The following is a 26,328-nucleotide window of genomic DNA, read 5'->3' as shown; positions in this document are numbered from 1 at the left end:
AAATCAGAGAGATTAGAGCCCACACAGAGGCATACCGACAATCCTTCTTTCCACGAACGATACGAGACTGGAATAGAAGGGAGAACCGATAGAGGTACTCAAGGTACCCTCCGCCACACACCGTCAGGTGGCTTGCGGAGTATGGATGTAGATTGGAGTATGCACGAATATAAAACTTTCTGACAGATTAAAACTCTGTGTTGTACTGCATCTCAAGTGCTGGACCTTTGCTTTTTTCCAGCAAGTGCTCTTCCAACTGAGCAGCTCAAGCATGACTCGTGACCCACCCTCACAGCTTCACTTTCATCAGTGCCTTATCTCCTAGATTCCAAAGTTGGTAGAGCATTTGCCTGCAAAAGCCGAAAGTCATGGGTTTGAGTCCTGGTCTGGCACAGAGTTTTAATATGTCAGAGTGAAAATTCATTTTGGAAACAATCCACCAAGTTGTGGCTAAGTCACGTTTCCCCAGTATCTTTTGTTCCAGGAGTACTAGTCCTGCAAGTTTTGCAGGAGAACTTCTTTGAAGTTTGGAAGGTAAGAGATGAGGTACTGGGTGCAAGTGCAGTTGTGAGGATTGGTTTGAGTTATGGTCAGGTAGCCCATTCAGTAGAGCACTTGCCTATGGAAGGCAAAAGTCCTGGGTTTGAGTCTTGGTCCAGCACATAGATTTGGTCTGCCAGGAAGTTTACTCAGATTCGAGTCTACCCTTGGTCTCCCTCTACAATTTTTACTAATCTATTACTGGCTGAACTATTCCTTGATGTCTCAGGCTCTGTTCTATCAGTCGATTGCCTCTTTTGGTCTAGTCATGCTATATATCGTTTTTCTTCCACTTTTCTCCAGTAATACTTGATTAGTTAATCAGTCTTTCCATCTAAGCTTCAGTATTCTTCTATAACACCGTCTTACAAAACCTTTTCTCTTCATATTTGTATAGTTTATCATCCATGTTTCACTTCCATCTAAGATTACACTCACTTTTTCGCACTTAAATTTATATTTTGTATTCCCAAATTTTTGCTTCTCAGAGATGCCTTTCTTGCTGTTGACAGCGTGCATTGTATATCCTCTTTATTTCAGTCTTCATCAGTTATTTTGCTGCATAAATAGCAGAAACAACTACTATTATTAGTGTCAGACTTTCACAAAATCATACCCAGTTGCCTTGAGTATTCATTAATTAAAACTTTCGAGCTAAGAGGCCATGGTTGAACAGTAGAAATTCTTCCTCCTGACGTTTCGTTGCCAACTGCGGGCAACATCTTCCGAGGTGAGTCAATGACTGGCTGCTGGGCCGTGGAGGTCTTGTTTATATAGAGTGCGTAGAGGACGACACCACTCATCACGTGCTGTTGACAGTGAAACTATCTCTGACGAAACATCATTACTCACGATCACAGGTAATCAATTGTTTCATCATTGGTACAGAGTCGACCATTATGTCCTATTTAACTTCAAACCTTCTTGTCTTCTGTTAAAATTATTGTGATGTTTATAAGTCTCTGTGGCTTCTGTGTACATACATGCATAATAATGTGATGCCTTAGCCAGCCCACTTGTCTCACTAAATCTTCTTTCATGATAACCATGTTCAAAAACATGTTCCATGACAGCCAATTTGCCGGTGTGTCCTAGACACATGTGGTAGCTAAGACACTGCATTATTACACACATAAGTACAGAGAAGCCATAGAGATTTATAAACACCATGATAATTGTAACAGAAAACAAAAGGCGGTCAACTTTGTACCCGCGCTGTGGCAATCGATTATCTGTGATTGAGAGTAAAGACATTAACCATAGATAGTTTCACTGTTGACAGCACATGACAGGTGGTGGTGCCCTCTATGTGCTCCATATAAACATGATCTCCACAGCCCAGCAGTCATTGACTCACCTCAGAAGGTGATGCCAGCAGTTGCCAATGAAATGTCAGGAGGAAGAGTTTCTACTGTTCGACCCCAGTCTCTTAGCCTGGAAATTTTAATTAATGAAGACACCAGTCATGAAAGCCTACATGTTATGATAACTGGGTATTGTTTGTCAGAAAATTTCTGGAAATTCATGGAAGGGAAATCAGGAGAATGAAGTCAAGGTACAGTTTTACTACATTATTCATTAGTCTGGTGCCACAATACAAATTTCTGCTCGCTGCTGGTTTTTGCACATTAGCGAGAGATGATAAAAGACTGAGAGATACAGTATGACATTGCAGTGACTTTGTGCCATGTCCTCAAATAGAGCTTAATGTGATTTTTCATTGATATTTCTCACTTAGTATTGTCTGATTAATTCCACTGCACTCCATTGCACTTATTTTATTTCTGCTGTTATTCAGCTTAATATGCATCTTATAGGTGTTCTTAATAATACTGAAGATGTGCTTCCACATTGTTGGTTAAAGTGTGATGCACTCTCATTTGTTAATGGATTCTTGGTCAGTGAATCAATAAATGTGTTACTGACTGAGTCATTTCCATAATAACAATAAAGTAAAACCCAATTCAAAAACTGTAAAAACATTGATCAGTTATGCAAAAATCATATCCTTCTTTCAGATTTAATAGTTGATCATTGCTATAAATTGTGAACAAATCCACACTATTGGCACATGGAATAATTGGTTTCTTATTTATATTGTGTTTATCCTTCTGTGTTATTCATGTGTGTCAGCTATTTACTCAGTAATCTGAAATGAATTGTGTTGGTGTCCAAATTTGAATACTTACATGATTTGAAAGTGTTTCTTTCAGTGGGAGCAAGTTCTGGTTTAACTATGCTACCAGGCAGGTAGTTGAAGTAATTAGAGAAAGCAGTAATAGTGAAAACTGACCAAAGACTACTGTGGAAGTTTGCATCTAAATGAGACTTGGTATAGACACTAAACACAGACAAACTCCCTATTGGCTTCTGTCTAGGGTTCTTCGGCTGACATTCATCTAATGATTTTACTGACATTTCGTCAGCACGAGTGGCTGGCATTGTCAAAGCTTCACCCTCCATTTCTGGTGGTGAACTGGAGCCGAGCTCGCGACCGTAGACTATATGTACCTGGCGCGCCAACGTCCGAGAGCTTCTTGGCAGTCATTTCCGGTGCAGTTCTCCTTTTGCTCCCTGCTACGGTGGCAGAGCATGCACTGAGTGAGACCGACCACGTAATAAAATTCGCCGACATGGAAGTTCTGGCTGTAGAGAAGCACTAATACATGTGCTTGTTCAGAGAAGCTGTAGAAATACAAAAACACGCGAACAGCTTCAACAAGAAAGAGGAAAGCCTTAAGGTAAATGGATCCTAGCTTCCCGTACTGCAGCGAACGACCGCTGCAGGTAGCAAGAGGAGAACCACACTGGAAATGACAGTGGAGAAGCCCTCGGATGTTGGCGCGCCAGGTACATATAGTGTGCAGCCGTGAGCTCGGCTCCAGTTCACCACCGGCAATGGAGGGTGAAGCTTTGACAATGCCAGCCACTTGTGCTAGCGAAACGTCAGTAAAACCACTAGAGGAACGTCGGCCGAAGAACCCGAGACCGAAGCCAATAGGCAGTGTGTCAACAAGTGACCACGAAAGCCTTAACAATTTTGCACTAAACACAGAGATCATACTACCATTTTAAGATGTTATATTGACCAGTAATGAATATGCACATTGATCTTTCATCTGAGTGGCAGAATAATCAGTGTTTAGCATAATATGTGTCAGCAGAATTCAGTGGAACCAAACTTGACAAACAATACCATCATATCAGGACAGCACAATAAACATTTACTGATTCTTTCCATTAAATTACACTCAGTAATACTGTTTTGAAATCAAGCCCGAGATGCAATATCCTTATGCATTAATACTACTGCATCAACTTTGCATAAACACCAGATGAGAATACACTAGTAAGTCCAACAATGATCATCGTATCTCACTTTATCTGCCGTCACTATAACGACTTGATAGCACTGAGATGTTGAAAATATTATCTTCACATTATGAAATTCGTAGTAATAATATATATAATTTTTTAATTATATGTTCTCTGATCTACACTAGTTCTCAGAGTTCCCCTTCCCTTCCAAAAAGGTCTGTAATACTTGTTTCTAATTATATACAACCTGTGAAAATTAATTTTGTTCCTGTTAATCAAGAAGTAAAAGAAACAAGGATGAAGGTGCTATATTCAAAAGTTATTGTACTGACAAAAGTTTTGACTTTATTAAAATTAATTGCAATAGAACAACATGTTCTTGTTTCAGAAACATAATGAATACTTGGTCAACAGGCAGTTCTGTCTGTTCAGTGTATAGTTATCTTCGGAGTGACATAATTTAATCAACTAAACTGATTACATATTTGATCTGTAACATCATTTAACTCACTGTAAATAAATCAATGAGAGCAGGTACTTAATAAAAAGAAAATGCACATAGCTAAGAATACAGAGATTGACCTGTAGGGATCTAACTAAAAATTTCTTTCAGTTAAATTAATTTAGAGTATGTGTAATATGTATTACTGTATAATGTGTAATTTAAGTCCTGAAAAGTTTTATTAAATGATTTGATTTCACAATACTCAAACAATTTTTCTATAAATATAAAGTTTGAAATGAATGTCAAAGGTCTTTGACAACCACGAACTTCTAATGACTGTGGCACAGAACAATAGGAGTGCTCAGTCTTTCAGAAGACAATGTCAACATAAAATACATATACAAATCAAAGTATCTCAGTCTAACGCAGTTGCAACACAGCACACAAGGCAGAGCATAATCTTCTTCACTGTCCGAGCTCCACATTTATGGATGAGACATCATTGAAGGATGCACTTTTCCATGTTGACACAGACTAGAAGGTTCTTCTTGTGTCCACTCAGAACAATGCACGCTCTCCAGATGTATTTTGGGAATGGAATCAGCTCAAGTATCTATTTTGATGAGCTGTTGTAGTGGGGTTTACTTCTTCACAGAGAAGCCATCACCTGTGGGGTCGAGGATCCAGGGATAGTTGTTGGGGCACTCCATGCACGTGAAGAGGCGCAGTGTCTCACCAGGAAGCTCACGTGTCGTCAGTGGGCAAGCGTTGGGCAGTGAACAGTATGGTTGACCCTTCACGTCACACTTTTCCTTCCATTCCTGGAAGTCTCGAAGCCCAGTCAGCTCTGTGGGGTTTTGCATCCACTGGATCACCTGTATAGAAGATCAAGTGTGATTAGCTGTTCCATTAGTGTAATGTGCAAATGTTTGTCACTACCTTCCAATGAATTTTCAGTTTTTTCAGATATTGATACTTATGTACAAAGATATTTTAAAAAGAATTCGTAACTCTGGGTTAAAGTAGGATCCTGATTTCAGGCAGTGAGTTGATGTTGTGTATGCTGTACATAAGTCACTCAGAACACTCTTTTCTTGCAGAACAGGAAATGAACATCTAACTTCATGTTACTTTCTGATGAAAATATATACCTTTGTGAGCAAGTCATTCATTGAATTATGTTGCTAAAACATTAATCTGACTTAGTGATACACTCAGGATCTGTTCTGTCTATAACTACAATTTAATCTACATTTGTCATTTTCCTTTACTCAGTTGCTTATCAGTTTACAGTAAGTATTAGATGTAAATTGTATAAGGAGAGCTGGAGGTACCAAAAAAACAGCGCAAATCACTCAAATTGAACAAAATTCCATGGCCTGATGAAATCCTTATCAGATTCTACACAGAATTTGCAGTCAATTTAGCCCATCTTTTAAATATAATCAACTGTAGATCCCTCAAACAAAAAACTATGCTCAGTACTTGAAAAAAGTGTAGGTCAGCCCTGTCTACAAAAAGGTACCATAAGTGATCCACAAAACTGTTGTCCAATATCCTTGACATCCATTTGTTGTAGAATCTTGGAATATATACTGAGCACAAATATAAAAAGGTATCTCAAACAGTGGTATCTCTTCCATGCCAGCCGGCCGCGGTGGTCTAGCGGTTCAGGCGCTCAGTCTGGAACCGCGCGACTGCTACGGTCGCAGGTTCGAATCCTGCCTCGGGCATGGATGTGTGTGATGTCCTTAGGTTAGTTAGGTTTAAGTACTTCTAAGTTCTAGGGGACTGATGACCACAGATGTTAAGTCCCATAGTGCTCAGAGCCAGCCAGTCTTCCATGCCAACCATCATGGATTCCAAAAATACTGATCATGTGAAACCCAACTTCTACTTTTCTCACACAACATCCTGAAGACCATAGATCAAGACAGTCAAGTGGATGCAGTATATCTCATTTTCCAACAAGCATTTGACTGAGTACTGCATCTGCACTTATTACCAAAGTACCATTGCATGGGGTGTCAAGGGAAATTTGTGTCTGAACTGAGTATTTTTTTGCAGGAACGACACAGTATGTTATCATCGATGCAGTGTCATTGACAGACATAGAAGTACCTTCAGGTGTGCCCCTGGGAAGTGTTTTGGGGATCTTGTTGTTCATGTTCTATATTAATGATCTTGTGGATGATGTTAACAGTAACCTCAGACTTTTTAGAGATGATGCAGTTATCTGTAATGAAGTGCTATCTGAAAGAAGATGATCTTGATAAGATTTCAGAGTGTTGCAAAGATTGGCAACTTGCTTTAAATGTTCAGGAATGTAAAATTGTGCATGTGGCAAAATGAAAACAAGTGATGTGTTATGACAACAATAGCAATAAGTCATAGTTGGAACTGTTACCCTCATGCAAATATCTGGGTGTAACATTTTGTAGTGATATGGAATGGAATGATCACATAGACTCTGTCACAGGTAAAACTTGCGACAAACTTCAATTTATTTGTAGAATACTAGCGAAATGCAACCACTCTACAGAGGACATTGCTTATAAGTCACAAGCATGACACATCCTAGAATACTGCTCGTGTATGTGGGACCCATACGAAATAGGATTTACAGGGGATGTTGAATGTATACAGAGAAGTGCAGTGTGACTGGTCACAGGTTTGTCTCACCCTTGGGAGTGTTACAGAGATGCTGAAGAAACAGAACTGGCAGACACTTGAAGATACACACAAACTATTCTGGGAAAGCCAACTCACAAAGTTTCAAGAAACTGCTTTAAATGATGACTACTACGGTGCATTGCTCCCGTAGGGTCTGTGAGGACAAGGCTACATTAATTACACTGCTTATAGAGGCATTCAAACTGTCATTCTTCCCGCACTCCCCACATGAATGGAACAGGAAGAAGCCCTAATAACTAGTACAATGGGAAATATCCTCTGCAACGCACTTTATTATGATTTGTGGAGAATGGATGTAGATGTGCTACTGTTATTAGGACAGATCTGTAAACTTCTTTTTAACAACTGGGCTCATTCTTGGTAAAAAGACTTTTCACTTTGTAGTAAAATGAAGAGGTGGTCAGAGCAATGGCTCATAATAATATATTTTCTTGATTCTCATTTTCTCAGGAAATGCAGTTATCTGTAGGAACAAATCATTTCTTGTGTAAAAAGGAACCTGGATATTTCTCTGAAAGTTTCTCAAATGATACTTGTCATTAAAACATTCAATAACTGGTGGTATCATTTGCATTGCAGTTATCTCAACATTTCATTGCTGAGTTGTCATTTGTGTTGATGCTAGTATTTGAAAATGTGTGTTTTGATCATGTGACTGAAAAATGATATAGTGCAGAAGGAACTCATTGCTACCTTCACATTAAAATTTTTATTCTCCAGTGTGATGTGGGTGTACAAGGGGTTGTAATAAAATTTTGATAATCACTTTGAGAAAATGAAGTTCTGTAATTAATTTTTGGTTTCCTTACAGATACATGACTGCAGAACTGAATTTCACTGACATCCTCAGCTACAGTATCATAGCATGTCACTAAGGAGCCAAAATAAAATGGTGCGTGCCATATCCAGGTACTGAGGACGCTTCAAATGAAGTCCCTCCCACCCTCCTGCCCACCCCCAACCTCCCACTCCCACCACATGTGCATGACGAGGAAACTTGATAGCAATTGACAAATGTGCTGGGCAAGTACACATTATTTTGATGTTATTTCCCAATAAGCTTCAAGTGAGACTATCTTCTCCCCGCTGTATCAGTGGGCTCCTATTTCTGTGTGTACAAGGACTAGAGAAATGCACTTGCTAATTAACAAAAATTAATAACATACTGGTAACTTTATGTTTTGAATTGATAATTAAAACTTCATGGCTACCACTCATATTTAAATGGACGTTTGAAGTCTCACGTTTTTAATCAATAAAAATTAATTACGTTTAAGGTGCACACTCACCTGAAGCATGGTGACGAAGTAGACGTCGTTTCTTTCAAGCATTTCCTGGATGAACTTGATGAGCTCATCCTTGAATTCCTTCTTGCTCTTGAGCCAGGAGGCATGGAAGTGCAGGCCGAGAGGGGCACGGTTGGAGTTGAAGTGCCTGTTGAAGTTGTGCCTGAGGAGACGGGCGAACTGTTCTCCAGTCTGGATGTTGGAGCAGGAGTCGACCATGTGACAACCGGGCAGCGACTCGTCGAACGTGGGGTCGTCTCTGCGGTCCAGCTCGTTCATCACCATCTCCCAGACCGGGTGGCTACGGCTGGGGCAGTTGTGGGCGTTGCCGTTGCACTTGTGCGGCATGCGGAAGTACAGCGTGTACGGCCAGATGGGCACTCGGCCGAGCGGCGCCGTGATGGACGCGTCGTACACGAAGAACTGGTCGGCCATCATCTCGAACTGCTTGTTGCCGCCGACGCGCAAGTAGGGCGCGCGCATGCCGATGATGGAGCCGTCCGTGATGTTGGCAAAGCGCTCAACGATGAGGCGGGCGCCAGCCATCTCAGCCAGCCAGTCGTCGTACGAACCCTGAGGAAGAACAACAGACAGTGTCAGCTAACCATTCTGAACGCGCACGTAATAAACAGAAGTGCACGTGGTGGAGCTATTAATTTACAGTGTACCACCATTCAGGGACAATATACCTATTACGAAAGATTGACTTCAGCTTTTACAGAAACCAGACTGTGAGTAGAAGGAAATAAAAGAAATAATTAAAAAGTAAGTGAGAGAGTTGTAGCCTATAACTAATGTTATTCAGTCTGCAGACTGAAACAGTAATACAGGAAACCAAAGAGAAATTTGGATACGGAGAAGGAAATAAATACTTCGAGATTCGCCTATGACCTTGTAATTCTGTCAGAGACGCCAAACGACTTGAAAGATCCATTTAACAGAATGATTAATGTACTGGAAAGAGAATACAAGATTACTGTTACGAAAACTGAGACAAAGGATAATGGGATGTGCCAAAGTAGTAGATGAGTTTTGAATATTTGGGAAGCAAAATAACTGCCAATGGCTGAAGTAGGGAGGGTTTACAATGCATGCTGGCAATAGCAATAAAAATATTTCTCAAAAACATGAATTTGCTGACATCGAGTACAAATCAACGTGTTTGGAAAAAACCGCTTAATCTTGCGGCGCGAAACAAATAACTCAATGTCACGTAACTGATCAGTTTTTGCTTTGGACTTATTTTTATTTATTGTGTTTACAAAGCTTAACACAAAAATCGTGATAGCGAGCCGTACTATAACAAATGAACAATTATTTCCTGGAGTATGTATAATGGCTCAAACGGTAACAGATCCGAATGCAGCTTACGGCTAATTACACAGATTATTGCCTATTCACAACTTCCAACTCTTGCATAATACGTTATATGTTTAACTTTTGCAAGAGTATCGTTATCGCCTGATGTTAGTGTCTTGGGTTGGCAGCTACTAAAACAGTCACTTTTCGCTGCAGCAGGACCTTCTCATGAAATTTCAGTCACCAACTTTTTCTTCAGAGCGTGAAAATATTTTGTTGGCACCCACCTACGTAGGGAGAAATAACCATCATCGTAAAATAAGAGGAATCAAAGCTCGCACGGGAAGATTTAAATGTTCGTTTCTCCCGCGCGCTGTTCGAGAATGGAACGATAGAAAAGTAGTTTAACGGTTGTTCGACGAACCCTCTGCCAGGTACTTAATTGTCAATTGCAGAGTAATGATTTAGATGCAGACGAACTAGGATTGACTGTAAAGAGAGGTGTGTACAAATCACGAAATTTTGTCGTGTTTAACGATTCGGTTTACACTTGTGTAGCGCGGCCACTTTCAAGTTTAACGGCATATCAGGCGATACATTTCATGCCCTAGCAGATTTCGTATTGTTGAAAAGAGGACGAACGTTAAATGTGTATCAAGACATGCGTCTGGGCTATTATGTTTTTCTCCGTGACTCGTAAAAAAAAAAAAAAAAAAAAAAAAAAAAAAAAAAAAAAAAAAAAAAAAAAAAAAAAAAAAAACTAGCGCGCCATATCAGCACCTACAACTAAATTTTTCTGCACGACGTCGTTACAGAGAATGAAATTATGCAAAAGCGGAAAAACGCTACACTCCTGCTCTGGACTGTCGTTACATGGATTGTGATTGTGAAGTTTGTTTTATTTTGTCCACAGGTTCCATGAACTTCTTGGGACGCATATCAGTTGGATTCACCGAGCGAATCTGCGAAGTGGTAAAACAGTGGATCAGTATCCAGAATGAGATTTTCACTCTACAGCGGAGTGTGCGCTGATATGAAACTTCCTGGCAGATTAAAACTGTGCGCCCGACCGAGACTCGAACTCGGGACCTTTGCCTTTCGCGGGCAAGTGCTCTACCAACTGAGCTACCGAAGCACGACTCACACCTGGTACTCACAGCTTTACTTCTGCCAGTATCTCGTCTCCTACCTTCCAAACTTTACAGAAGCTCTCCTGCGAACCTTGCAGAACTAGCACTCCTGAAAGAAAGGATACAGCGGAGACATGGCTTAGCCACAGCCTGGGGGATGTTTCCAGAATGAGATTTTCACTCTGCAGCGGAGTGTGCGCTGATATGAAACTTCCTGGCAGATTAAAACTGTGTGTCCGACCGAGACTCGAACTCGGAACCTTTGCCTTTCGCGGGCAAGTGCTCTACCAACTGAGCTACCGAAGCACGACTCACGCCCGGTACTCACAGCTTTACTTCTGCAAGTATCTCATCTCCTACCTTCCAAACTTTACAGAAGCTCTCCTGCGAACCTTGCAGAACCGGGCGTGAGTCGTGCTTCGGTAGCTCAGTTGGTAGAGCACTTGCCCGCGAAAGGCAAAGGTCTCGAGTTCGAGTCTCGGTCGGGCCCACAGTTTTAATCTGCCAGGAAGTTTCAGTGGATCAGTATTTTGGAGGAAGGCTGTTCAAACCCCGTCTAGCTAGCCAGCTTTAGGTTTTCCTTACCTCCATAAAACCACTTACTGTGAATGCCGGGATGGTGCGTTTGAAACGGTTTGGCAGATTGCCCTCCCCAGTCTGAGCTTGTGTTTCGTCTGTAATGACCCAAATGTCGTCGGGACGCTAAGCCCTAATCTTCCTTCCTTTTCCAGGTGGCTTTGCGTCAGCTATCTCTGAAAAACCTCCACCTCTTAAACATTGCATCTTCTTCTTTTTTTTTTAATACACTTAAAATTGCCACTACGGGCGAAGCTTCCTTCAGGGGTGGCTAGCAAAAAAAAAAAAAAAAAAAAAAAAAAAAAAAAAAAAAAAAAAAAAAAAAACGTTGTGCTCGTTCGTTGTAGTCTACAAATCTCGGGAGCAAAAGACAGAGGAAAGTGTTGCGTGACAGGCGGTGGGGCGCGTTTGCTGGAATCGCGTGCCGCTAAACGCACCGCTGGCGCGCACGCGCCGCTGGCTCTGCGGTTGCCCGGCCTGGGAAGTGGGACGCACGCCTTGGCGCCTCTGAGCTCGGAGGGACCGCGAGACGTGCAGCCAGACCGCTGAGCTACGTCGCGCAAGTGCCCTACTCACACGCACTTATTCCTGTTCCTAATTAACTAACGGCTGCGGCACTTTCGTCCACGTGGGAGGAAAGTGGTCTGTCTCTTGGTTGCTGATTAGTCCTCACATGGTAGGAGCTCAGGAAAAACGTACTATATGTATGGGGCCTCTTTTGACTCCAAGGTTATCCTAGCAGCTGTATGGAAGTACGTGTGCAGGCTTTCGTGGGCGTTGTCACTAAAGTTAAAATCTGGGTTGTTAGGCCGCTTCATATTCCCTCTAAAATAATCGACTTTTCGACCCCTCTGCTGGGATCTTCTTCAGGATCTTCCGATGTCCACTCTTACTAGAACACTGTCAGAGACTTGTGTCGCGTTAATTCTCTGCGTATTTGCTGGATTCTTTCTCGAAGAAGTGCTTGGCTCACCAAGAAGATCCTGAAGAAAACCCCAGCAGAGGGACCGAAACGCCGATTATTTTAGACGAAATATGACGCGGCCTAACAACCCAGGAGATTTTAACTTTATATGGAAATAAAATGTAAAATATTTCCTGAAAAACAATATGACTTATAGTGAGGCCTATGCGCACTGTTGAAATTGTTGCACGCTATAATTAAGGCGTTTCCCTTGATTTATTTGCCTTTATTCAGCAGATTTTCCGGTATAAAGTTGTGCATTTGTCAGGTAACTGGTCACTCAATCTACGACGGTGCACACTTCTATCCTGTCCAGGTTTCGAAGGAATGTACACCTTGAATGGACACCGTCCCCTCAAAGCACACAGGTGCTCATCAACCGTAATATAAGGACCGTGGATATAAGACGAAATGCATACATCAATGAAAATTTCTAGCACGGCCCACGTAGGTTCAAATGGCTCTGAGCACTATGGGACTCAACTGCTGAGGTCATTAGTCCCCTAGAACTTTGAACTAGTTAAACCTAACTAACCTAAGGACATCACAAACATCCATGCCCGAGGCAGGATTCGAACCAACCAGACTGCAGCGCCTTTAACCGCACGGCCACTTCGGCCGGCGGCCCACGTAGGTTCAGCTTTTGATCCAGAACCTGCTTTTTCTTTCTCCTTTTGCAAGCTTATCATCGAACCGGACGCGCAGCAGAATATAACGAAATCTTGAACAGCTCATTGTCGTTCGAAAACGGGTAAGTCATACTCATCTGATCGAAATTCGCTCAAAGGTTTCCAACGTACCATGTGTGAACCAGTTATTATTAGTAGACCAAAGCATGCCTGTAGTTATGTACGGTCACGTTCAATTCTGCGTTCAAGATATGGGTGTAGAATTTTACGTCTTTTGCACGACTATTAGTATTGCTGTTACACCCTGCATGCGATCAGTGATAAAAAGTCTGAGACAATGTGCCCTTGTCTGAATTTGTAGTCTGAGGTGACGTGGAATAAGCGTAGTTTCACGTATTACACTCCTGGAAGCCTCCTTGTACACGTCATATGTTATCTGTCCAATTCTGAATGCAAAAGTAGGCCCACTAGTTTCCTGAATACCACTATCGTCTTTTGCACGTTCATTAACGTTCATCTCATCTCCGATCTGTATATTTTCCTGTCACACCTACATCAGCATCACTGTTATCCCCATTTCCAAAATTTGATTCATTGTCATTATCACTTTTATGTATATATGCTAAAACCTGCTCGAGCCTCTAGACCCTTTCAAAGCGTATATCATGATCCATTACGAGTAAACTATAATACCACGAGTTAGTCCAACAAAACGTAGTTCCTAACCCTGAATTTGTTCCAAACATGCGTGTGTATGTATTTTCTACGAATTAATTAAAACAATGGACAAAGAAATTTTGATTGAGAAGGTGCACTGTTGTCAAGTTTTTATTTTCGTAATAAAACTGAAATATAACATTGAAAATCACATATCATACCTGGGGCATCTCCTGACCCGCAGGAAACATTTCTAATTATTGTACCATGAACCGTGATATAACCGCTAATGTTTTGCCCATTTATTATAAAAAGGCCTAAAAAGCATATCTTGAGGATAAGAACCCTATGTGCACGGTAAAACTCTTTCTTTGTAGTTAAAATAGCCTTGGGGTCGAAGAAGACCACAGACTACCAACCAAGGGTTAAGGCTTAACGGAACAGTACATTTCTCCACCAGCTGTTGATCTCGACGCTAGTAATCGGAGTCATTATTACTTCAAAATAGTTCGACAACTGTTCCTACGATGCTGAATGAAAGTATTTACTGCTCACGGTCACTTCGAAGCCGATGTTTCATTTGCAGTTGTTAACATAATAGGGAAACGGCCTGTTAGGTGCTTCAAATTTGATGTTTCTTCCGCACATGTGCGAACTTTTGAACAAATCCGACAGATGCCAAAGTCGTAGTCAAACATCAAAATGGCGTCTACGCAAGACACTCGTTACAAACAATGTGCTGAAATTGAACTCTTGGCTGCGAAAACAGGATCCGTGATTAACACTGAAAAACGTTTTTGTGCAGTCCATGGTAATGATACAGTAGAGAGGAGTACTGTTGGACGACGGGTAAAGAGACTCCAACTGTCAGGAAGTACAGAAACTGATCTCCATGATTGGCCACGTTCGGGACGTCTCATGGTAGCCACAGCACACAACATGGTGAATCGCGACGATGTCATCATTCGTGCAGACCAGCGCATCACACCTCCACAAATGGTTCTACAGCTATTGGTGAGCATTAGAAGTGTGAATGCAGTAACTGAAGCTCTCGAATATTCAAAGGTGTGCTCCAAATGGATTACACGAAGACTTGCAACGGACTACGAGATTCAAAGAAAGCGATTTCATCTGAACTGGAGGAGCAGTTTGAGGCCAATGGAGAGGCCCTTCTGTTACGGAACGTTACAAGGTGAAGAAACCTGGGTGCATCATTTTGAACCGGAAACAAAACATTCACTGGAGTGGCACCACCAAGAATCACCAAAACAAAAGAAATTCAAGGCAGCTTCCTGCGCTGCAAAGTCATGATAGTGATGGTGTCATTCTCGTAGATGTGTTGCCAAAATGGTTAATGGTCATTGCTTCATCCACTTTACAGCCCAGACCTGCCGCCCCCGGACTTCCATCTGTATGGCCCAAATAAGGATTCTCTACCTGGTACACACTTTCAAAATAATGACAGCGTAATTCCTGGTTTGAAAACTTGGCTGCGAGCACAGGGTAACAGCTTTTACCAACAGGCAATACATGCTCTTACACAGTGCTAACGTAAGGTCATAGAACGAGGTGGAGAGGATTGATAAAATTGTATGTGTAATGGAAATGTTAACTGATATTGGCACCAAATTTCTAAATCTGAAGAATAAAAATGTTCAGCGAAACAAGTGGAGGGGCATTATTCATTGAACGATGCTGGTAGTTCCAGCGTAATCATAAGAGTTTCTAGCGATTCAGGACACGAGTACAGAACGAAATCAGTGCCATGGATCAGGGCCTAGATGGAAAACATCATTTCTTTAGCACTAAATGTAATGAATGTATCTAGCAGACCACCCTTTTCTCCTACCATAAGCAGGGAGAGGAAATAATTTCATCCACTACAAACTATTATTTTTTGGGAAGTCTTTAACTGCGTCAACAATAATTTAAATAATAAAGTTGATGCACATGTATGTTTTTTATCACACGTAACACAACACGTTTCGGGAATTTATTTGCATTTTCGAGTGCTGTGAGAGTTTGCATATTTTTCGGATCTTCTACCCGTGTGTGTGGTGTTCTGCCCCCGCTTTTTGTAGTCGTCTCTTTTATATTCTTAAGATTATTGTGCCTCGCTCACGATGCAGAAATTCGCACTCCCCAATTTCACAGTACTCAAATCTGGAAACAGATTATTGAAACGCGTTGTGCTAAACATGACAAAGAAATATATTTCTGCTTGGTACCGGGACCTGTTGGAATCCGCAGCAACGAAATGGCAGGTGCAGCAGCTAAACTGGCACGTAAGAGAAACAAGTCACCTCTTCGCTTTCAGCAGTATTACTGGGGAAAGCTATAGTCACGGACAGACGGGAAGGAGAATGGCGTTAAGTGGATGGGATAAAGCTCTGATTGGTTAAACCAAGCATCCGACCGTAGAGCAAGACGAAACAAGGCGAGAGGGAGAGAGTAGCTCGCCCCCTCGTAAGGCAGTGGCTGGCCTTCAGCCAACGGAATCCTCCTTCGACAAGAAAAGCCTCCTGTGTATGGCGCCTGTTTGTTAACGTAACTATGTGCTCATATTTTTGTGGAGTAGTTTGCGTGTTGGACAGAGGACAGGGAATGGTTCGACGGAAGACCTGCTCTTTCGGCTATTCACTTTTTGTAACGAAATCTCTCTCATATCTAAATTCCCTATTAGGCAAACGTGCAGTATGAGCTGATGTTAACCACTTGAGAATCACTACGTTTATAGCTTTTATATTCCTGTTTAGTGTATTATTATATCACTTATACTTCAATTTATAACTTGTAACATTTTACTTTTTGTTATAAAAATCCGGTATTCTCAGTTTCCTTCCTGAAAAGCTTTAAGTGCTATTCAAAAAAGGATAATAACTGCGAGCGCCCGAATACCGAAAAGCCATCTATCCGGAAGATATGATTTCAGAAGACGTGTTTCAGGGCTACGCTATCACGGGTCAGTTAAAGACATGCGCCATCTCTGATGATAGCGACGACGACGACAAGATGTTAAATTCTAACCTTCCTTGTAACGACAATGAACGTGTCAACCTGACTGATCGGCGAAATCTGCTAGTGGTTCACCCTGCGTTCTTCCCTTTTTATCCCTCATTCCAAAGAGCGACAAACAGGACTAAAAAAAGGGGCATCTAGCGAGAGCATAAAATTGCTGCTTAATTCCAGTCCTTTCACGTCTCTTAGCTTTGTTCGACTGACCACTGACAGTCATTTGCAAACAGTTTTTCTGTACAAGTGACACGCTGACTAATACTCTTGTGTGTATTTAATTTATTCAGATAGTTACAAAGTGTTTCATTAAAAAATAATCCGCAATTAAGTGAAAATAAGTAAAATTTTTCCCCTAATATTAAAAAAAAAAAGCGCTCCGTCTGCAGGCCACAAGTGGCCCATCGGGACCATCCGACCGCCGTGTCATCTTCAGCTGAGGATGCGGATAGGAGGTGCGTGTGGTCAGCACATCGGTCTCCCAGTCGAACTATCACTAAAACATTGAGCTCGTATTTAGGAGGAGCAAGGTTTAGCTTTCCCCGTCTGATCATACAAATTTAGGTTTTCGTGGTTACCCTAAATCACTTCTCGGGAAAGATTCTTTTGAGCAGGCCACGGCCCGTTGCCTACGACATCCTTGTCCAGGCGAGCAAGTGCCCCATCCGTCACGACCTAGTTGTCACCGTGTGGTTAACAGTTAGCCTCCTCTCCCATTTCCCTCTTAACAACGGCCGTGACTAGAGAGTACCAGTAGTGTGCAGACTGACACCACGTATTTTGATAGGCGCAGTCCACAAACACATCATTTATGAGCTCCCTTGGTGGTAAAACCTTCTGAGTTGTTGTTGTTGTGGTCTTCAATCCTGAGACTGGTTTGATGCAGCTCTCCATGCTACTCTAACCTGTGCAAGCTTCTTCATCTCCCAGTACTTACTGCATCCTACATCCTTCTGAATCTGCTTAGTGTATTCATCTCTTGTTCTCCTCTACGATTTTTACCATCCACGCTGCCCTCCAATGCTAAATTTGTGATTCCTTGATGCCTCAGAACATGTCCTACCAACCGGTCCCTTCTTCTTGTCAAGTTGACCCACAAACTCCTCTTCTCCCCAGTTCTATTCAATACCTCCTCATTAACTATGTGATCTACCCATCTAATCTTCAGCATTCTTCTGTAGCACCACATTTCGAAAGTTTCTATTCTCTTCTTGTCTAAACTATTTATCGTCCGTGTTTCACTTCCATACATGGCTACACTCCATACAAATACTTTCAGAAACGTCTTCCTGAGACTTAAATCTATACTCGATGTTAACATATTTCTCTTCTTCGGAAATGCTTCCCTTGCCATTGCCAGTCTACATTTTACATCCTCTCTACTTCGACCATCGTCAGTTATTTTGCTCCCCAAATAGCAAAACTCCTTAACTACTTTAAGTGCCTCATTTCCTAATCTAATTCCCTCAGCATTACCCGACTTAATTCGACTATATTCCATTATCCTCGTTATACCGCGTCATATTCCTGTTGAAACTTTCGAAAGGCCTGAAGAAAATACGACGCCGCCCAAGAACTAGGAAGGTTCTACCGTCAGTGTCAACGGCCACGAGAGCCCTCGGATTTACATATATACACGGTGTTCCTTCTAAGTATCGTCAGGCGCATTTTCTCTTGTGTTTCGGTAGATATTTGCAACTTCGTTTCTGCAAGGTCCAGCTGGAGTCAGCCCAAGCGAATACTGCTTTTTAAGTCTTTTACGCGACGCCCATAGTCGACGGAAACCGTCGGTTTGTTTCCGTTACAAACAAAATGCTTTTTAAAGTCGAATTTAACGTGCCCATTCGATAGAGCGATCCAAAATATTAATCTAGTGCGATATTTGTTTTATCGGTATGTATTAACAGGGACGATAAAACTGGAAGAATAACCAGTACCCCAGCGGCTACCGCCATGCAGCAGCGCTGCTCATTCGCTGTTGGAGTATTGACTCTTCTCCTTGTGTGCTGCCCCTGTTAATACATGTCGATGAAACCAAAAGTGCACTAAAATAATTCTGGACCGCTCTAGCGAATGCGCGCGTAAAATTCAGCTTTCCGTCGATAATGGGCTTTGATGAGCACTATTTGTTAGGGCTGACTCCAGATACAACTCTGAAAAAACGAAATTGCAAATACATGCCGAAACACCATAGAACATGCGCCTGACAACTGTTAGGAGGTACAACCTATATAATCTTTCTTGTTGTTACTAGTATAATTATTTCCTATTTTAAAACTATTTTTTCATAGCAGACTTGGCGTCATATTTCATGGTCAGTTATGGGATCAGCTGCCTTTATCTCTTTATTTATTTTTGAAGCAGTAATTACCTGCAGAAATTAATGAAGAAATTTACGTCAGCGAAACTGAGAAATAGCTTATCTGTTGCCGTGAATCAAATTAGCCCATTTCGGGGAGTATACTAACCGCTGTCTTTTTTTTTTTTTTCGTGATCTGAACCTGTGAACCCATAGAGAAAACGTTTCTGTACGCTGCAGCAGATGGCGTCAGCTGTGGCAGGATACTAAAGACAAGAGCCCTCGTACCTGAGTCCAGTAATTGGGGTCATCCTTGTGAGTGAGCGAGAAGACGCCGATCTCGTGGCCACGGCGGTGCAAGTCCTGCACGGCCGAGTAGTTGGTGTACTTGTGCGAGACGAAGAACGTGCCACGGATCTGGCAGCCGTTCGGGTTGTTGCGCTGGCCGTTGAAGACCTCCTCGTACAGGTCGATGTTGTCCACGTTGACGGCACCGTTGAACGTCAGTGTGATCATCTGTGGCACCTGCAACAAGGGAGGGCGTTGATATTGGAGGGGACGTTACTGTCAGCATTTTCAAAACACGTCTTCTATGAGAGGCTGTTTGAATGCCGGCAGTAACAGGTTATCAAATATGTATATGGAAATGAAAGTTTACATGCAGCTACGTACCGCTATCCAGGTTGAAGGAGATCTGATGGCATTGCTTTCAATCTGTTTTGTTCTCAGAATTATGTAGATAGTTCAGGTTGGAAGTAGGATGTAGTGGTAAAGCATCCGCATTTAGAATTTTCAAACAAATTGTGGGAATTCAGCCAGGTAATATTTACAGCGATTGCCCTTCAAACAACTTATAGGAATTCAGCCATGTAATATTTACAACGGTCGCTGTAAATATTACCTGGCTGAATTCCTGTAGGCAGTCGCTGTAAATATTACCTGGCTGAATTCCCGTAAGTTGTTTGAAAGGCAGTCACTGTAAATATTACCTGGCTGAATACCTGTAGGCGGTCGCTGTAAATATTACCTGGCTGAATTCCCGCAAGTTGTTTGAAAGGCAGTCACTGTAAATATTACCTTGCTGAATTCCCATTAGTTGTTTGAAAATTGAATACGCCAGGAGAAACTCAGATCTTGTATTGAGAATGCAAGCAGTTCTCTGTGTAAAAAAGTTTGCAAATATGGCTGCTTGAAATCGACTGTTCAGATTACAAACGTTTTAAAAATGTTTATTAGAAGTCTGCTCATTATTTTCAAAACTGCATTAAATTAGATCAGATTTGTCTAATCACTGAAGTTACTCTTTATTATCGAATATAGAATTGAAAGGGAATTTAATTTTGTATTCCCTGCATAGGAGGCGCAAAAAACTTCCTTCTCTTTTAAAGTGTCCGATTCAATGCAATATATCAATTTTAAAGTAATTAGAAATTTTATAAGGTAACTGTTTTTTAATAAAGCTGTAGTTACACAGCTGATGGCTCAGAGATGCATTTCTTTAAATTAATTATGAAATTATTTAATAAATGTAACCTTAGGTACCCTGTAAAATCCTAGAAAATTCCTAAAACACAGAGATGGTTTTTCAGCAAAATGTATATGATTTATGGTGATAGTTTAATCTCATGGTATAAAATTATTCTGTCGTGTATTTTCAAGAGCAAACCGCAGATCTTAATCATCTGCGTCGAGTTAAATCTGTATGCCACATTGAAGCTCGAACTCAGATAGCTGCCTTTGTAGGGGTTCCATGGCTCACTCGAAGTCTCATAATGCCGGTATCCCTCCTTTATGCCTTTCAAACATATTCTTCGAAGAGTAAAATGATTTCAATATTATACAATCGTACTGTGCCAAGATTTTCATACCTCCTGAGTCTGTGCTCTATAGACACAAATTATCGAATTTACGACCACATAAATAAATATTTTCAAAATCTACATCTGTAAAAAACTGTATTAGAAAAGAAGTATCCTTTTACATTGTGCAAACATTTAGTCTTTGCGTCGGACAGCACATGAAACCTGAGCTCTCTCGAGATTTTGACTCAAATCAGTTTGCAATTTCACAGCAGTACGCAACAACAATTTCACAGGTTGCCATAACGGATGGGTTTTTCGTGTGTATTACTGTGAAACTGCAAGTGAGTTTGAGCCACAGTTTCCAAAGAGCTCTGGTTTCGTATTTATAACAGTGCTAAAGCTGAAGTTCACCAAAATTGTGCTTATGCATCAGTGCGTCCCTCTATGTTTCAGTGACTGTAAAACAACAATTCAGATCTGAAACGTGTCTGCTACGGCTTGCGTGCAGAACGTATTGGATGCCTTGTGCGTCGCCTTTATCGGCGATATACTCAGCTAAGACTAGGGAATACGGGCCAGGACAGGCCACATCGCGTGGTGGCTGTGTGCTGGTGACGTACCTGGTTGGGTTCTATGCTGCCGGGGATCCTGGTGCCGTCAGCGGAGCAGAAGCAGTCTGGCAGCACGCACTGCGTGGGGTCGCAGTCTGGCGCACGGTTAGGGTCTGTCTCCACGGCTGCGGGAAGAACAAAGAGGCAAACATGTCAGAATCAGGAGCGTGCGAAAGTCAAACTGTCTACAGCGAAGGACAGCAACCAGTAACTCATTCTTATTACTAATGGTTCAAATGGCTCTGAGCACTATTGGACTCAACATCTTAGGTCATAAGTCCCCTAGAACCTAGAACTACTTAAACCTAACTAACCTAAGGACATCACACACACCCATGCCCGAGGCAGGATTCGAACCTGCGACCGTAGCAGTCCCGCGGTTCCGGACTGCAGCGCCAGAACCGCTAGACCACCGCGGCCGGCTATTACTAATAATATGTCTGTAAGCTACGAGCGAAATTAATGCATCTACTCTGAAGCGGAGTTTGTATATAAAACGCTTATCGTTAAAATTAAACGTGGAGCTTTGCGATGTGAATTTATTACGACAAGCAGACGGCGTACGGTCTCTGCATATTTCACGCACAGGCTGAAAAGAACACGCATCGGACAGTGCTGAAGCAGCCAGATACGCTTAATAACGTCATTCGTTGCAGAGGACGTCCCATTGAGGCCTCGAGAACACAGAAACGAGCCTGTGGTCCGTCTGTTATTTATACGACGACTACGGCAATGGGCTTGCGACTTTGCATGTTGCCGATCTTGCGCATGGACTACTCAGTTTGTACGTGGGCTATCCACAAAGTACATTACGTTTTGGAATTAAAAATAAATAAAGTATTGGAAATTTTTTTTATTATATACAGATGAAAGCCACACTTCAATACTACTTTTCTACATAGTTGCCATTTAAATTAAGGCACTTATCGTAGCGATGGACGAGCTTGGAAATTCCTTCGTCGTAAAATTCGTCCGCCTGCGCCTTCAACCACGTGGTTACCTCTTCTTGAAGCTGTGCGCCGTCATCAAAACACTGCATAGCGAACCACTTCTTCATTGCTGGGAATAAGTGGAAGTCGCTCGGTGCCAGGTCGGGACTGTGCGGCGGATGAGGAAACAACTTCCACTTAAAAGATTAGAGAACTTCACGAGTGGCATTTGCCGTGTGGGCCCGGGCGTTGTCGTGAATCAGCAAGATCTTTGAGCACAACTTTCCCCTGCGCTTGTTTTGTATTGCCCTTCTGAGGTTGTGCAGAGTTTGGCAATACCTTTGAGAGTTTATTGTAGTGCCTCTTTCCAGGAAATCCACAAAAATCGTATTTCTACCGGGTTACTGATTAACCACGTGGCTGAAGGCGCAGGCGACCGAATTTCCAAGCTCGTCCATCGCTACGATAAGTGCCTTAATTTAAATGGCAACTATGTAGAAAAGTAGTAGTTAAGTGTGGCTTTCATCTGTATGTAATAAAAAAAATTGCAATACTTTATTTATTTTTAATTCCAAAACGTAATGTACTTTGTGGATAGCCCTCGTATATTTTGCTTATTTTTTTCATAGTTCCACACAACTTCTTCCTGTTTTCTCGATTGATCTGTTTTCAGTTTTTCAAGGCCTATCCACTGTGCCAACTTATAACTAAATCTGAGGGGGGTGCGATGTGGAGGTTCCCTTGTCAGATGTTAAGTCCCATAGTGCTCAGAACCATTTGAACCTTAGTGTTTTGCACTAACGGCTTGCTTTAGTATAAGAAATGATGGTTAAATGACAGAGCCTAAGCTAGGAAATCGACGAGGAATTTGGTACGCGTGTGGCGAGAGCAGAGGGGCGTGGGCGCGCGCGCTGACATTCTGCAGGGCCGGCGTGTTGCACAACGCGGCAGCCCGGCTGCCTTGCGCGGGCCACGCCCTGGCAGTCACGTTCCGCGGCGCCCCCCCCCCTCTCCCCCTCCCCCCCCCCCCCAGCTCCCCAGCACGTGATCCGCGCCCGCGCGTATCCGGATACGGCCTGCCTCAAAACACCATTGCGCCTTTCTCGGGTGCAGAATATTCTTGGCGCCCACTGGGAAAAACCCTACGTCGTGATGCCGTTTCTACAATGCCCCGTGTATATTATGCGATCAAAAGTATGCGGACACACATCATCATCATCATCATCATCATGAGTGTTCTTTCCTAGGACAGGTCTTCACATGTTTCTATCTCTCCATGCAGTCCTGTCATTTCCTGCCGTATTCGTTCTCTTACAATTGTGTCATATCATACTGTCAACCAACTGGTATCTTCTGCGTCCTCTTCTTCTTCTTTCTTCTTCCATTCACCGTTCCTTCCACACCATCCATCAGTAAACAATCTCTCCTCATCCAATGTCCAAGCAAACTGTGTTTCCTCTTCCTGATTTCCTTTAAAATTTCACTCTCCTCCTTCACTTCTTCACCTGCTGATTTCTCACCTTGGCTACCCATTTTATCCCTTTCATCCTGCTCCAAATCCACGAACTCAGATGCTTCTATTTTTATTTCTTCCTCTTTCCTCAGTGTTCGTGTCTTGGCTCCGCATAATGCCGCGCTCCACTGAAGCCCTTCGCCAGTCTCTTCCTCATGTCCCTGTCCATGCATCCCCATAGATGCCTCCTCTTCTTATTAAATGCCTCCTCGGCAATTGTTATACGTGTTTTCGCGTGCCTGTTACATCTCATTTCCGTCGGTAATAATGTTTCCCAGATATCTGAAAACACTAATTTGCTCTATATCTTTCTGTCCTAACTTTATAGTAGTTCTTACTTTTCTTTCACTAATCACCATATATTTTGTCTTTTTCTTACTAATTCTCATTCTGGATTCCTCACAAGTCTTACTCAATTCTTTTAACACTCCTGTCATAGTTCTTTTGCTCTCCACCAATAACACCATATCACCCGCAAATCGAATACATGCTATTCTCCTACCACCAACCCGCACTCCTCTATTTTGTTTGGCGCAGTGGTAGCACACTGGATTCGCATTTGGGAGGACGACGGTTCAATCCCGCGTCCGGCCATCCTGATTTAGGTTTTCCGTGATTTCCCTAAATCGCTCCAGGCAAATGCTGGGATGGTTCCTTTGAAAGGGCACGGCCGACTTCCTTCCCCATCCTTCCCTAATCCGATGAGACCGATGACCTCGCAGTTTGGTCTCTTCCCCCAAACAATCCAATCCAATCTATTTTGTTTCACAAATTTCTGAGTAATACGCTCCAAATATACATTAAACAGTATTAGGGACAGAATGCAGCTTCGCTCACTCCCCTTCCAGTTGTGCTTTGCTCTGTTATCCCCTTCCCAACCTGCACTCGATTTTGTGTTGTAGGTATAGGTTTTTAATCAGCCTCCTACTACTCCAATCGACACCATTCTTCCTTAGAATATCCATCAATTTATTCCACTGCATTCTATCAAAAGCTCTCCCCAACTCAGTGTATCTCTCAGACACCTAGTAGTGCATCTAAATATGGGATGTGTGCCTCTCTGCTGGGGACACTTTCAATGAGCTGTCTGAATGTCTGTGAAGGGTCTATTTTGTTTCACACATTTCAGAATAATACGCTTCAGATATATGATAAACATTATTAGGGAGATAGTGCAGCTTCGCTCACGCCCATTCCAGTTGTGCTTTCCTCTGTTATCTCCTTCTCAATCTGTACTCGATTTTGTGTTGTAGCTATAGATTTTTAATCAGCCTTCTACCCATCCAGTTGACACCATTCTTCCTTAGAACGTCCATTAATTTATTCCGCCGCACTCTATCAAAGGCTTTCCCCAAGTCAGTGAAAACAGTGTAAACTTCTCTTCCTCTGTCCATGTATCTCTCGGACACGTAATAGCGGACCTTAATATGGGATGTGTGCCCCACTGCTGCGGACACTTTCAATGAGCTGTCTGACTGTCTGTGGAGTAGCGGCAGCCCATTCTTGCTCAAGACCCGAAACCAGAGAACGTATTGATGTTGGACGCTGGGATCTGGAGTGGTGTCGAAGTTCTGACTGGTCTCAGAGGTGTTACATCAGATTCACGACGGGACTATAGACAGGCCATTCCATTTCAGAAATGTTATTGTCTACAGACTATTGTCCCACAGGTACTACTTTATGACTGGTTGCACTGAGACACTGAATCAAACAGTCATCGCCTCCGAACGGTTCCTTTACTGCAAGCTTATAGCGTTTTCTTAAGCGCAATAAGGGGTTCACAACCTAACCACAAAACACCCCCTTACTGTACCACTATCTTATCTGTACTTTACTGTTGTCATTACACAAGATGGCAGCTAAAATACTCCTGGCTTTCTCCAAATCCAAATCATTCCATCGGATTGCCACAGGGTATATTGACCACTGTACCCGAACTCCGTTCAGACAGTTATTGTGGTAATTGGACTGCTGGTAGCACTGCTATGCTTGACGGTCCTTGTGCATCAGTGCATGAAAGCTGCCTGGTTTTGATTTAGAGTTTCCACTTTACGATCACATCACTAACAGTCGACTTGGCCTGCTATAGATGGGTTGAAATGTCCCCGATGGGTTTGCTTTTCAGGCGGTATCCAGTGCCTAGGCCACGTCGCAAGTCGCTGAGCTCAATTGGCCACCCGTCCTGCTGTTACTGCTTTCTGCAGAACAACGAAAAACTCCTCGCCTCCTTTTATACTGGCTGGTCTGCCTCTCGTGACATCTAGCGGTCAGTTGCGCGTTACAAAGGAGTGTCTGGAAATTTTTGGTCTCATTATTTATCTGTAAGCCACTGTTATTCTGTTATGGGTATCAAAGGTGTGATACTGCTCCTCAAAGCAAAAAACTGTGAAAAAATATATACAGGGTGTTTCAAAAAGAATATACCTATTACGAAGTATTATTTTGTCCAAAATATCGATCGCTGCGCCTCGTCTCGGCTATTGGAGAAACGAATACATAGCCTAGTTTATATTAACAGCCGCTAGATGTCAGTTGTCTTCTGTTTTGCTTGGTAAACGTCATATGTTTAAAATGGCTACTCCACAGCGGAAATCATTTTTGTATTCTCGAGTTTGCGAGTGAAA

At 42.3% G+C, this 26,328-nt stretch overlaps 1 protein-coding gene and 1 non-coding gene across 3 annotated transcripts in view; both read right to left on the bottom strand.

Moving 5' to 3' along the window:
• Positions 1-4,183: 4,183 nt before the first annotated feature.
• The window catches only part of LOC124595703 (chitin deacetylase 1), a 42,848-nt gene continuing 20,703 nt past the window's right edge, over positions 4,184-26,328 (bottom strand). For both annotated transcript variants that reach the window (XM_047134569.1, XM_047134568.1), the window contains exons 5-8: positions 21,272-21,387; positions 19,138-19,374; positions 8,287-8,856; positions 4,184-5,178 (exon numbers count right to left, since the gene is read on the bottom strand). In XM_047134569.1, the coding sequence (XP_046990525.1) occupies positions 4,945-5,178; positions 8,287-8,856; positions 19,138-19,374; positions 21,272-21,387 (1,157 nt within the window). In that variant the 3' untranslated portion in view covers positions 4,184-4,944. The remainder of the gene's footprint in view (positions 5,179-8,286; positions 8,857-19,137; positions 19,375-21,271; positions 21,388-26,328) is intronic.
• Positions 10,643-10,717, bottom strand: Trnas-cga. Its single transcript has one exon. It is a non-coding gene; the product is annotated as a tRNA-Ser (tRNA).

Source organism: Schistocerca americana, chromosome 2, assembly GCF_021461395.2.
Source record: "Schistocerca americana isolate TAMUIC-IGC-003095 chromosome 2, iqSchAmer2.1, whole genome shotgun sequence".
In the NCBI taxonomy this organism is placed as follows: Eukaryota; Metazoa; Arthropoda; class Insecta; order Orthoptera; family Acrididae; genus Schistocerca; species Schistocerca americana.
Note: the sequence above shows the minus strand (reverse complement) of the source record. Positions and strands in the feature narration are given on the sequence as shown.